Source organism: Gopherus flavomarginatus, chromosome 2 (assembly GCF_025201925.1).
Source record: "Gopherus flavomarginatus isolate rGopFla2 chromosome 2, rGopFla2.mat.asm, whole genome shotgun sequence".
Lineage (NCBI taxonomy): Eukaryota > Metazoa > Chordata > Testudines > Testudinidae > Gopherus > Gopherus flavomarginatus.
The window spans coordinates 42,605,927-42,618,371 of NC_066618.1; the positions used below are offsets into that span (position 1 = coordinate 42,605,927).

At 40.2% G+C, this 12,445-nt stretch overlaps 1 protein-coding gene across 1 annotated transcript in view; it reads left to right on the plus strand.

Annotated features, from left to right (window-relative positions):
* The window catches only part of CUBN (cubilin), a 225,433-nt gene that overhangs the window by 201,779 nt on the left and 11,209 nt on the right, over nt 1-12,445 (plus strand). Inside the window, exons 58-59 of the mRNA XM_050937633.1 lie at nt 24-153; nt 1,441-1,658. Of these exons, the coding sequence (XP_050793590.1) occupies nt 24-153; nt 1,441-1,658 (348 nt within the window). The remainder of the gene's footprint in view (nt 1-23; nt 154-1,440; nt 1,659-12,445) is intronic.

Here is a 12,445-nt window from a genome sequence, read left to right on the forward strand (position 1 = left end):
TCCTCTTTTTGCTTTCATTGCAGCTTGCGGTGGCCTTTTCAATGGCTCCTCTGGCACAGTCAGCAGCCCTACCCATTCCTTTACTGATTATCACAACAATATGAACTGCTCATACCACATTACAGTTGGAAACAACAAAGTCGTGGCACTCAAGTATGTAATCCAAGTTCAGCATCTGATTAAGAGGGACAGAAAGGTCTCTGGTTCTGATTTTAAAAAAAGGTATTCTGGTAAAGAGAGTCATTGTATATTCTCTTTTCCAACAGAGAACTTGAAATGGAACTAAGAAATGTCCATGTAAAGCACTGAAGCAGACCTTATTATCCCCATAAAAAACAAACTTGTTGAAAACTGTTTGTTTTAGAAACCATCAATTAGTTATTATTAGCAAGATAGCACTGTAATTTTAGCTTCCCACTGTGGCTTGCAAAGGGACTAAATCATCATATAAAATGTTATTCACTCACTGAGCTAAACTTCACCGATTGGCTGTTTTGGAGTAGTTACGAGCTTATGAATAATGTAAATTAAAATCCTCTTTTGGAAACTAGTGACCTTATTTCCTTAAACCCCAGATAATATTCTCTTCCCAGAAATGGCATAATTTAAAAAAGATATAACAGCCACAAAATATTGCAATTTAAAACTTCTGAAACAAAACAATTCTTGTGTTTTCATGATATTAAAGTTTAATTTATAGCATTGGGAGAGGAAGGAATTATGAAAAGGCTGAGTATGAATACATTTGCCCTGCTAAGTAGCATGCTGGCTTGGGGGCTGATTCTGCATTACTGTACATGTACATCCAAAGTACCCACAGAAGCTTATGGTTGGTTTGGCTGTTTGGATAAATGAGTGAGGATACTGATTCTCAAAGAATATGCAAGATCTGCATAGTTCCTGGAAATAAAGATACCCATGCTGATGCATGCTGTGTTATCAAGTTTCACTTCAAGCTTATCTTGTGAGCACAACTGGCCTGGACAGAAATGGGGTCACTAATATCTAATTATTATTTTTTAAACTCTCTTCCCTGAAGGGCACCTGCCCATGCTTATTCCTGGGTGAAGAACTGATTTTTCAGTTTGATAGCAGTTCTGGAAGAAAATCAGTTTGGGTTTGAATCATGTCTGAATTTTTTTGGAATCTTTGATGAATTGAAAAAGTCCATCGGGGTCAGAGGAAATGCTTAGTTGAGCCCAAAATGTTTTATTTCCAAACATTTGTACAGAGTTAGATTAACAAACCAGGAGGAGGTGTGTCCCCTGCCCCATATTCTATAACCTCGAAAACCAATTAGTGTTAAATTCACTCTACCCACCCTATGCTTGGCTCTGGCCATTACTATTAATACCTCATTTCCACAAGCACCAAAAACCACCCAACATCTGAATAAAAACAAAACTGCGATAATGTAACCCCCTACATTGTATCTTACAGATTCAATGCCTTCCACCTTGAAGCTTCCTCCTCTTGTTACAAAGATTATGTGGCTGTATATGATGGCTCAGACATCTACTCTCCACTCCTTGGCAAATTCTGCGGCTCAGAACCTCCTCCAACTCTTAAGAGCTCCAGCAATGACTTGCTCTTGGTGTTTAAGACTGATTTCTTTGAAGTAGCTGGAGGCTGGAAAGCATCTTTCAGAGAGACAATAGGTAAGAATATTATCCCATCAAATCCTCCCTGTTATCTGATGGCAAGTCATGTCCTATGGTGAGCAGCTGTTGTAGCCTCTGCCTGGCAACAAGATGGGGCTCTCAGTAGTACAAGTGTTGTTGTAGCCATGCAGGTCCCAGGATATGAGAGGGACAGTGTGGGTGAGGTGACCTGAAGAAGTTATGTGGAGTTCAAAAGCTTGTCTCTCTCTCCAACAGAAGTTGATCCCATAAAAGATATTTCCTTGCCCACCTTCTCTCTCTAGTAGTCTAAGTAGACAAGGGTGGACATAGCCTGCCTTTCACTGTAGCATGTAGCCACGCATGCCGCCACAAGGATAGACATAGCCTTAACTTAATTCTTACCTATCTCATAAAATGCACAGTTGTCCCTTAAGTGGCAGACAGGGCTTTGGAGTGGAGCCCAGAGCTGGCGCGCAGAGCAGCTTTGGAGCAGTGGAGCGGCAGGTTTTTGCCTGGAGCTGGAGTGAAGCCGGAGCACAGATCCAAAGCCCTGGTGGCAGAAGGCATAGCAGCACCCACATCCTCCTCTTTTGGAAGACTTTATGGATGGACAGTGGCACAGCAGCTGAGCTCTAATTCTGCAGCAGGAGGCTAGTGATAGCCTGGAGTTAGACATCCTTTCTTCCTCTCCTCCCCTTGCAGCACTGCCTCCCTCTCCAATGCCCCACCCCTGCTTCATACCTTTTTAAAATAAAATAAGTCAGTGAAGCTTGAGGTGCCCCAACAAATCATTTCACTGACCACCCCCAATCCTTCAGCCAGCCCAGCACATAGTTCTGTCATCATAATGGAACACATTGGTTATGTGAGCAAAGTACTGTTTTTATGGGCCTCCTAGACAGTGCTAAGGGCAGTTCTTGATTCTTGCCTTGACCAGATAAATTTTAAAGTCCGTCTCACTGCTAGTCTGAAAAGTGATCTTTCTGTAACATCTGAATCATTGGTAGTGATAAGCTATAAATTATTATCATCTTTAAACAGCCTTAATATAAAATCCAGTATTTTGTTGCCTAATTAATTCATTCTCTGGATGAAAAAATGGCGTAATGACCATGTTTATAAAGCATGCACTCAGACACTCCAGAATGAAAGGCCTTGTGGTAGGATAAACATAGCCTTTAGCTGAGCCATTGAGCCCCCACAGCAAATAGCTGTTTTTCATTTGTTACAGTCTAAGTATTTAGGGATAACGAATAAAAGTGGCACCATATCCTTGCCAAATATAGTACTCCCAGAGAACCTCATGGCCATTACCTTTATTAACTCCTCTTAGCTTTAGTCTAGTAATCGCTACAGAAAACCTTAAAATCTGCCTTGTGGACTGTTCTCTCATGTATTCCATCAAATGTGCCTCTGCAAATGTTGTTTCGCATAGTGCTCTCTGTGAAAATCTATTAAGTACAGGCATGATTGGTCTCTACTCTTGCGGGTCTGTGCTTCAAAGATGAGCTCAGCAGAGACTCTCAAAGCTGTCAGCCTTTGAGGGCTGTCTCAATCCTCAGACTAGCAGGTAATCAGAAGTTTCTTAAGGCATTGACTGTAGATCAGTGATTTTAACCCTTTTTTCATTTGCAGACCCCCAAAAATGTTCCAATGGAGGTGCAGACCCCTTTAGAAATCTTAGACACCACAGTTTTATGGACATTTAGACATAGTCTGCAGACTCCCAGCAGTCCGCAGACCATAATTTGGAAACCACTGCTCTAGATTTACCTGTATGAGATTCTGCTCAAAGATACAGTGAAAGATGGCCAAACTTTCAGTGGCTCTGCAGAAACCTTGATTGTTTCCCCTTGGGAGGATGAGCCTTATATCAACTTAAAAAAGAATCTTTGAGGCTATTTCTGGAGGGAGACCTACCCAGCTCCAGGAACTAAAGAATGGAGTTATATAGGAGTGAAATAGATCTTCATGTAATGTATGTGGGAAGGGGTGTGTGTGTGTGCATGCAGAAATATATATAATGGGGGTGTGCACACAAGTATATGTGCATATATTGTGGCAAGGCACCTCCCTCGCATCGTTGGCCTCAGAGTTTCTCCCTCAGGCAGTAGAGGCCTAGAGTAAATCAGGATTTTTATTCTTCACTCTGTTTTATTTTTCAGTATATTTACACATTGGCCTCAGGGTAGAGCCAACGAGTTCTCAGAAGCAAAACTACTATATAAAAATGCACAACACAAAAAGGAATACCTTTCCTTGCCCCTTCTTCAGCGTGTTGCCTTATTACGCTGGCTTACTAAACAGCTGTTAACTTGGTGGTTTTTCCTGTAAGGAGAAGAAACAGCCTCCCACCCAGGAGAAGCCTTTTCTCTCTGCTGTAACCAGCTTTTCAGTCCTCCTTCTCTTCTCTCACATGAAGAGGGGTTTTTAAAGTTCATTGGCAGTCCTTAACTGGACTCAGGTGTCTCTAATTAATCTGAGGTAACCTTTTTAGTTTATAGAAAAAAAGGCCTTCAACATTCTGGGGCTTTTATATCTGCCTTCCACAACTCTTTTATATCTGTCAGGTGTGACTTTGTCATAATATGTAATGTGTATGTTGAGAGTGGCTTTTGGTTTTATATCTCTTTCTTGTTTTCCCCCTACCTGTGGGAAGCAAGCTACAAGGAGTGAGTCCTAGGGTATTTGCACAGGATTCTGACTATCTCATGCGGGTGGAAACGGGCCAAGAAATAGAAAATCATATATATAAAAATTTTAAAGAGTCACAATTCTTTAAACCATTACAGCTTGGCTGGGCTGATGCATAGCTCTAAGAAACTTTGCAACACATCTTTGTAATCTGAGCATAAAGAATTATGCTTAAAAATTGAGACAGTAAAGCCACAAACACCAGAGAGCTTTTTATTTTAAAGTAGTCTTTAAAGTAACCCCCTCATGTCTGAAAAAAACCATATGGTTTTGTAGGAATACAAAAACAGTATCTCTACAACAGCAAATGCTATCAGAGGACAATTTATGACTGCAAATTACTGAGTGGTATCTGTAGAGCAACTGCAAACATAAATCTCTATTACTCTACAATGCATACATTATTCTGTGGCTATGTTAGAGATGCACAACTGGATAATGTAATTATTGTGCTCTGTTTAATGTTGTTGGTAACCCTGATTATGTCTTGGAAGGAGGTGAGTAGAAACCATAAACTCAGTTGCAGAAAACTAAACTTAGCTTATTTCCTTTCTTCATAAGCTCTTCAAATTTCATTGCTGATCAGGCTTCTCTTAGGGATGGTACCAAAAACTAGGGTTATCTGTAGTTCATTCTTTGTGAATTTTATAGAAACGTGGTCAATTTGCTCACTGAGGGAGGACGGCAATGAAGGGAGGATCAGTAAGTAAGTGTGTAGCTCACAAAAACATTGCAGGACATACGAAAACTAGGCATCATTGGCGCTAAAGCCTGAAAATTGAGAAAAACGTCCCTGTTTTAATTAAAGCAATTAATTCACATCATTGATGCTGCACCCTCTGCACCCTCCGCAAGGACTGAATTCTTTCCACCAGGTACAATCTACCGTGAAAAACAAATCACCAAAAATCATTCATTAGTATTAATTTGGCAGGACAACAATGCTTAATCTATTCTTTAAAATGTATTTCTTTAGAAATACGCTACTGTATATTTGATGCTACATTGTCAAACAACCACATCACAAACTACAATCTTTGTCAAAAATACTGTTGTGATCTAACACATTTGGATAAGGGGAATACAAAGCACTCATTAAACCCTGTGTGCTCATGACTAATTTGGTGTGCATTCCACCATTATGTTTGCTGTGTTGGTTATGCAACTCATCTAACTAGAAATGGTCCCAAACCAAACCCCCTAGATCCAAACATAGCTGGTATTGGTGATGGGGGGATGGCTTCAGACTCTTAACTTTGATGTAGATCTGAATTTCACAGATTGGTCCTTTCACTATGATGGACCAAATTAAAACCCCAGAATCAAAAGCCTCTTAACTCTGGGGATGGTTCATAATTTGGATTCAGATCTTGATGTTGTGGTTCATGCTCATCTGTGCTGTGATGGGCTGGACGTGCTGTCGTGTTAAAAGCATGAATTGAGCTGAATGGAAGAGCCCAGCCTGTAGGGATTGTCAACATGCCAGAACTGTAGGAAGGAATGGACAGCTTGGCTCCTCCTGTTGCCTTAGTTAACCTCTTTTACATTTCTGTCTTAGTTTCTGGCCCTTAAATCAAGGATAGCGACATTGCCTTATGTCACAGAATGAGTTCATAGACTTTAAGGTCCGAAGGGACCATTATGATCATCCAGTCTGACCTCCTGCACAATGCAGCCCACAGAATCTCACTCACCCACTCCTGCATCAAACCTGTGTCTGAGCCATTGAAGTCCTCAAATCATGGTTTAAAGACTTCAGGGTGCAGAGAACCTTCCAGCAAGTGACCCGTGCCCCACACTGCAGAGGAAGGCGAAACCCCCCCAGGGCTTCTGCCCAGTCTGTCCTGGAGGAAAATTCCTTCCCAACTCCAAATAGTGCTTCAACTAAACCCTGAGCATGTGGGCAAGACTCACCAACCAGACACCCAGGGAAGAATTCTCTGTAGTAACTCAGATCCCACCCATCTAACATCCCATCACAAGCCATTGGGCATATTTACCACTAGTAGTCAAAGACAAATTAATTGCCAAAATTAGGCTATCCCATTATACCATCCCCTCCATAAACTTATCAAGCTTAGTCTTGAAGTCAGATATGTCTTTTGCCCCCACTACTCCCCTTGGAAGGCTGTTCCAGAACTTCACTCCTCTGGTGGTTAGAAACCTTCATCTAATTTCAAGTCTAAACTTCAAGTGCTTGTCTCTTCAGTGGCTGGGGGAGATAAACCAATCAGAGGCTAAGGGTTTTGGTCCGATGAGATGCTGCTGGGAGGAAGAGTTTGGGTTTCTCCCACATTGAGAAGTGAGGACTGTGTGCACTGGAGCTGTGATTGGACCAATGGGCCCTTATGTATCCACCCCCTGCAAAAGGGGAAGACTTGACCTGTTCAGGCGAACCCTGCTGTAAAGGGGGCTTTCCACATTTACTATGTAGCACACTGGGGACTATTTGTGTTTATTTTCCTTTTCTAAGAGATAACTGTAGCTTTTGCATAGCAAGGAATGAACCCTTGAGAACCATTTCTTGGTCTGTTGAGAAAGGAAGTTGTTTATTTAAGACACCATTACAGTAGTTCTTGATCTTTTCCATACTGGGGCTCCCCTTTCCATTTCAGGATGCTGCTCTCCATGGCACCTCCTTTCCATCTAGCAGGGTCACAACCCTCCCTCTCCCCCACCTCCCATTTAGCAATATGGGAAGAGTGAGGTGAATATGATCCCCCTGGCACCTATTTGTGATCCCTCTGGGGGTCACGAGAACTCATGCCCTACTGTATTATTTTCCTTTTAAAATAATTGACCCCTATGCTATGGGGTGTAAAAGCGACACTATTTAGTAGCTTATAATGATTTCTGCCCAGCAGCTTATCTGTCTTGTTCTCTGTCCTCCTCTACCCACCCTGACTGTCTTAGTTATGACAGTAAATACAATGTTCTAAAATAAATGATCAAAAGGAGAATTTTAGCAGCTTCCTGAAGGTGTGCCATTCTCTTCAGAGCTGGGTTTTGCAGCAGCATTAACATTCTTAAGGCACAGTGCTGCCCAGGGTTGTGTGGATATGCTGGGAAATGCATGTGACAGTGTAGGGAGCTTCTCCTCCCCCTGCAACTTAGTGCTGTTTTGGATGGGGAAGGGAGGAAGAGAAGGGGCAGCAAAAATTCCTATTCATTCTCTATATCCCCAAGAGGTTATAGTCTTACTTGGCTTGGGGACATGGCTAGGCCTCTGTCTTCCCATTGTTTATGGAACCATCAGTAGCAGCTGGTAGAAGTACAGGCAATCTCTGTGCCAAGGACCAGCATGATGTACAACAGAATGCATTTTCCTCCTCACCACCTTTAGCACCCAGCCCAAGTGCCCAGAGACAACTTTACTCTCTGCCAGCAAGGTCTGTCAGGAGTCCACTGCTGCTTCCACCCTGCCCAACTTTTTTCCTTGAAGACCACACAGCTTTTTTTATCTTAATAAATATTTTTAGGAATGGATAATCATTTAAAAACAAAGTAATGGGGAGTAAGACTTTAGAAGGAACACAGTTAGAATAAGAAATCTTCTCCTTTGATCTAAACGCAATTCCCTGCTCTATGCATCCTAGTAATTTAGTAAACAACCTAATAATCTATATAACCTTCCTTCCTGCCAAAATAATCTGTGGCCCCACTTTCATAACATAACTCAGTATTACCCCTTGGTGTCTTTTTTCATTTGTTTCCCATATGTTAACTCTGTTAAGTATGTATTAAATTACTTTTTCTTATTTGAAAAAAAATATACCAACAAGGTATTTGCTAAAAGGCTTAGGGTTATGGAGGTATTTCCCTTAATTGAATGCAAATTTATTTTCACAATATAGTGAAAATCAGCCCAGTAGAATTTGTGCCAGCCTTTTTACTCCCTTATTTTTTATTGTCAACACAAAACCTTGGTACATACAGTTTTAAACCCAAACTCTGCCCTTTGAATTGGGTTGCCAATCCTTCAGGATTGCCCCGGAGTCTCCAGGAATATGTCCAACCTAAATTGGGAATCCTACCTTTGAGATGTGTATATGTTTCTTAGGTTCCCACTGGCTTCAATTTGTAAGTACCATGGCTCTGATTTTCAGAGGTGCTGAGCACCTCCAGCTCCTGTTGACATCACTTGGAGTTTTGACTGCTCAGCAACTCTGAAGATTGGGCCCCATATGTGCACTTTAAGACAAAATATAGCTACTGAACTGTGCAATTAGGTGTCATTGATACTCTGTATAAATCATTTCTTATCTCTGACACTAATAACATAATTTATTGCACTGACTTATATAAAATTATTTTAGTAACATCTTGCCACTGGCACTGCTGATCTGCAGTGACAGTTAAATCCTGTCAGTCACAGATTAGCAAAGATAAATCTCTGATTTATAGTGAAAAATTTTAAAGGGGAAATATTCGCTCTCTTGAACAAATAAATCTCATAAGCATGTATCTTTGACCACAGCAAATTAACTTTCTTGCTGAATTTGGCCTACCTTCTCATATCTCCAGTAAAATTGCAGTGCTTGGCACAGATTTCACAATCCATTTGGTTCAGTTAGACTTTTATCACAAGATATCAAGATGGACTTACAGTGTGATTCTGTAGGGAGAGATTCAGAAAGAGAGTAGAGATCTGAGCTGAGAAGCTGAACCATAATGTACACAGCAGTTTTGCTTCACAGAGGTTCTTACAAAACATTTTCTTGAGGGATGGGAATTGATCCACAAGCATTTGCAGCAAATATCACTTTGTGTGTGGGATTTGAACAAACCCCAAATCCCAACCTGAAGCTCTGATGAAACTGCTGAGTTTCACCAGGTTCTGTGTTGAGACCATGTCAAACATTTCAATACAATATTATACTTTTGTTCTGGCAGGCTCAAATGGGTCACAGAACTTCCAAGGCATATGTAACAAAACCCGAAATCATGCAAATTATGTGTGTGTTGTGTTTAATTGTGTGAACACTTCACATAGCTCTACTTAGAAGCATTTAAAAACCCTGTGGTGTCTGATGTTGTTCCTATCAAATTCAATGGCAAAACTCCCACTGATTTCAAAGATAGCAAGATCCAGTCTTCTATCTTGTGTAAGGATGAGCTTGGTCTCTAATATATTGTCCTTGTTAAGTCCCCTCTCAGTACCAAGTATATTTTCCAAAATGAAAAAGGTAGTTTTACACACACATGCGTGCACAAGAATCCAAGTAATGTGGAGTAATCCCAATACCCACCTATTTGCTAAATTTCCCACCATGGCTGATGTTACTAAATTAAAAAAAAAAAAGCTTCATAGAGCTGGATTCATTCTGAAGTCCATTACTGCTACCACTAGTGCACCTGTTTATCAGTGAGGCCACAATCCTACCATTGATTCCTTGTGCATGTACCTGGGGTCAAGATACAGTCCCATCTACTTCACTGACACTCCACACATGGGCCTGTCTGTACTGATCCAATTGCAGGATCAGAGCCATTAGATATTACAGTGATAAGTGCAATAGAAAAACCAAAATCAGATCATCTGAACTCCCCTGGTTTTTACAGTCCTGTTAATTTCCTTTTAATACTAACTGATTTTGCAAACGAGGCATTGCTTTTGTGTTTATTTGTTCAATGTTACTGCTGGTCTAGATATTATCCCAATTACAGTTTTGAAAAACACCTTCCTATAGATACAGAAATACACCATGCCATGTTCAATATGGTTCATTGCAATATCAGTTATACTTTATATTAAGGGTACGCTTACAAATCATTTATAAAGAGCTAACATCATTAATATAAGTTTTACTAATTAGTCAGTCAATTGTTATAGATTGTTGCAATGTCCAGCAGGTCAATATCTTGCTTATAATAGGGGTATATGTGCCCCTAGGGGTACACAGAGGTCTTCTAGGGGGTACATCAACTCATCTAGATATTTGTCTAGTTTTACAATAGGCTACATAAAAAGCACTAGTGAAATCAGTACAAACTAAAATTTCATACAGACAATGACTTGATTATACTGCTCTATATATTATACACTGAAATGTTAGTACAATATTTATATTCCAATTGATTTCTTTTATAATTCTATGTAAAAATGAGGAAGTAAGCAATTTTTCAGTAATAGTGTGCAGTGACACTTGTATTTTTATGTCTGATTTTTGTAAGCAAGTAGTTTTTAAGTGAGGTGAAACTAGGGATACGCAAGACAAGTCAGCCTCCTGAAAGGAGTACAGTACACTGAAAAGGTTGAGGACCACTGATTAATAACATCTCCTGATGTGCTTATAACACAAACAAATCATGTCTGTAACATGCTTATAATATCTATTCACAGTGTATTAACTCTTTCTACTCAGTTTATAAATATATCCTAGTTACTGCAATATGTGTGAAGAAATAACTTCACAAGTATGCATTGGGGAGACAGCTGAATAAGTTCAGCAGTCTGTTGCACAGTTAGAATACATCCTTTAAATGTGTTTGAAGCACATGGGTAGTTGTCCTTTAGCGCAATAGTACATACACCTCTCAGAAATGCCAGCTATTTAAGATCTAAACCATTTCGTCTCCCAAAGCAAAACAAACCCAAAAATGTTCAGCACGCACAAATGGCTCCATGCTGGGCAGATGAGAAAAGGAGAAGCAGACAGTTAAAGAACAAATTACTGGATGCTCAAAAAGAATGGGCAGCTGAAAAATCCCTCGTGGACATAGGTGATTGGTCATCAATAGCAACTTTGTAACGATGAGGAGGGAGGCCCAAAAGAGGGAGAATTCAGACACCTAGGGCAGATCCTCAGCAGATATAAAACCTGTCACTGCTCCATTGAACTGAAGAAAAACCTACCATAGATAAACAGCTTTTCAATAGATAGTGCTCTGCATTTAGCTTGATGCAGGCTACTTGACATCTTGGCTGGTTTCCACTTTAGGTATCTATGTAAATTGTTATGATATTTTGTAAATTTCTCCATTTATCTCAAATCTGTTTGAGCAGACTAAGCATTATAAATACTAGTGATGAAAAAGCTGGTTTATTAACTGCAAAATACATCTTTCTTAATATATCCCCTCACAAGTGCCATATCAGCTATTCTAGCCAGGATTAATTTACTGTAATAAGAGTGTAGGGTCTGTATTCCTCTTTGTGTCGGTGCATTTCATACTGTATACCCAGGGCTAGTTGCTTTTCCGTTATTCATATTTTGCTATCATGGGACTTCTTTTTGCTACCAGCACCATGCTCAATGAAGTGCACCACCATAAGGCCCAAAGTTCCTGGCTCCCAGTGTAGCACAAACAAATGGAAGCTAATAACTGTGGGAAAAGATGGCCCTAACTATTACTGAGGACTAGCGCGCTAGCAAATCTGACAACTCTGAGTGCTGTGTGAGTCAGTCTATCTTCTGTTGCATCCGATGAAGTGGGTATTCACCCATGAAAGCTCATGCTCCAAAACATCTGCTAGTCGATAAGGTGCCAGAGGATTCTTTGCTGCTTCTAATGATTTAGTTTTCCTCAGTATCTTTTTGGACTCCGAATTAATTGGTCCCATTTCCCCTCTCTTTGTTCTAATGTTCTGCGTTAGAAATGCAGTTACTTTAGGACTCGTCCAAATGTGTGATTCTTTACGACACAAAGCTGGATTAGATCCAACTAATCCTTGTCTTTTTAATTCTGTTCCCATTATAAGTGTTCCCTATTCATTACTAGTGATAAAGAAGTCTCCAGTGCCTCAGTGGGATAGGATTTTTTTTTTAATCAACTTCTGTTTGCGTGGAGTTTTCCCAGCTTCATTTGGAACAGCAGGATGACTTTTATCCTTAGTCACACTGGTTTAATTATTGCAGTTTTGCAGAACTCTTGCCTCTAGCACATGGATACTGATGCAATACTGATGACTGGAGGCTGATTTTACTCCAGAACTATCCTTTTGTAACACTAGCTCAGGCGGTGCCTAGATGTATATGCTTGGAAATGTATCAGTGTGTCAAGGTTAAAACATCTGCTGTCAGAAAGAAAGTCTTATTTTACACATGCAAATGAGATTCTGGATCTAGGTACGTTTGTTGCTTAGCCACAAAAAGTAAATTTTTTTGCTTATCTTACTGTTGTAAAAG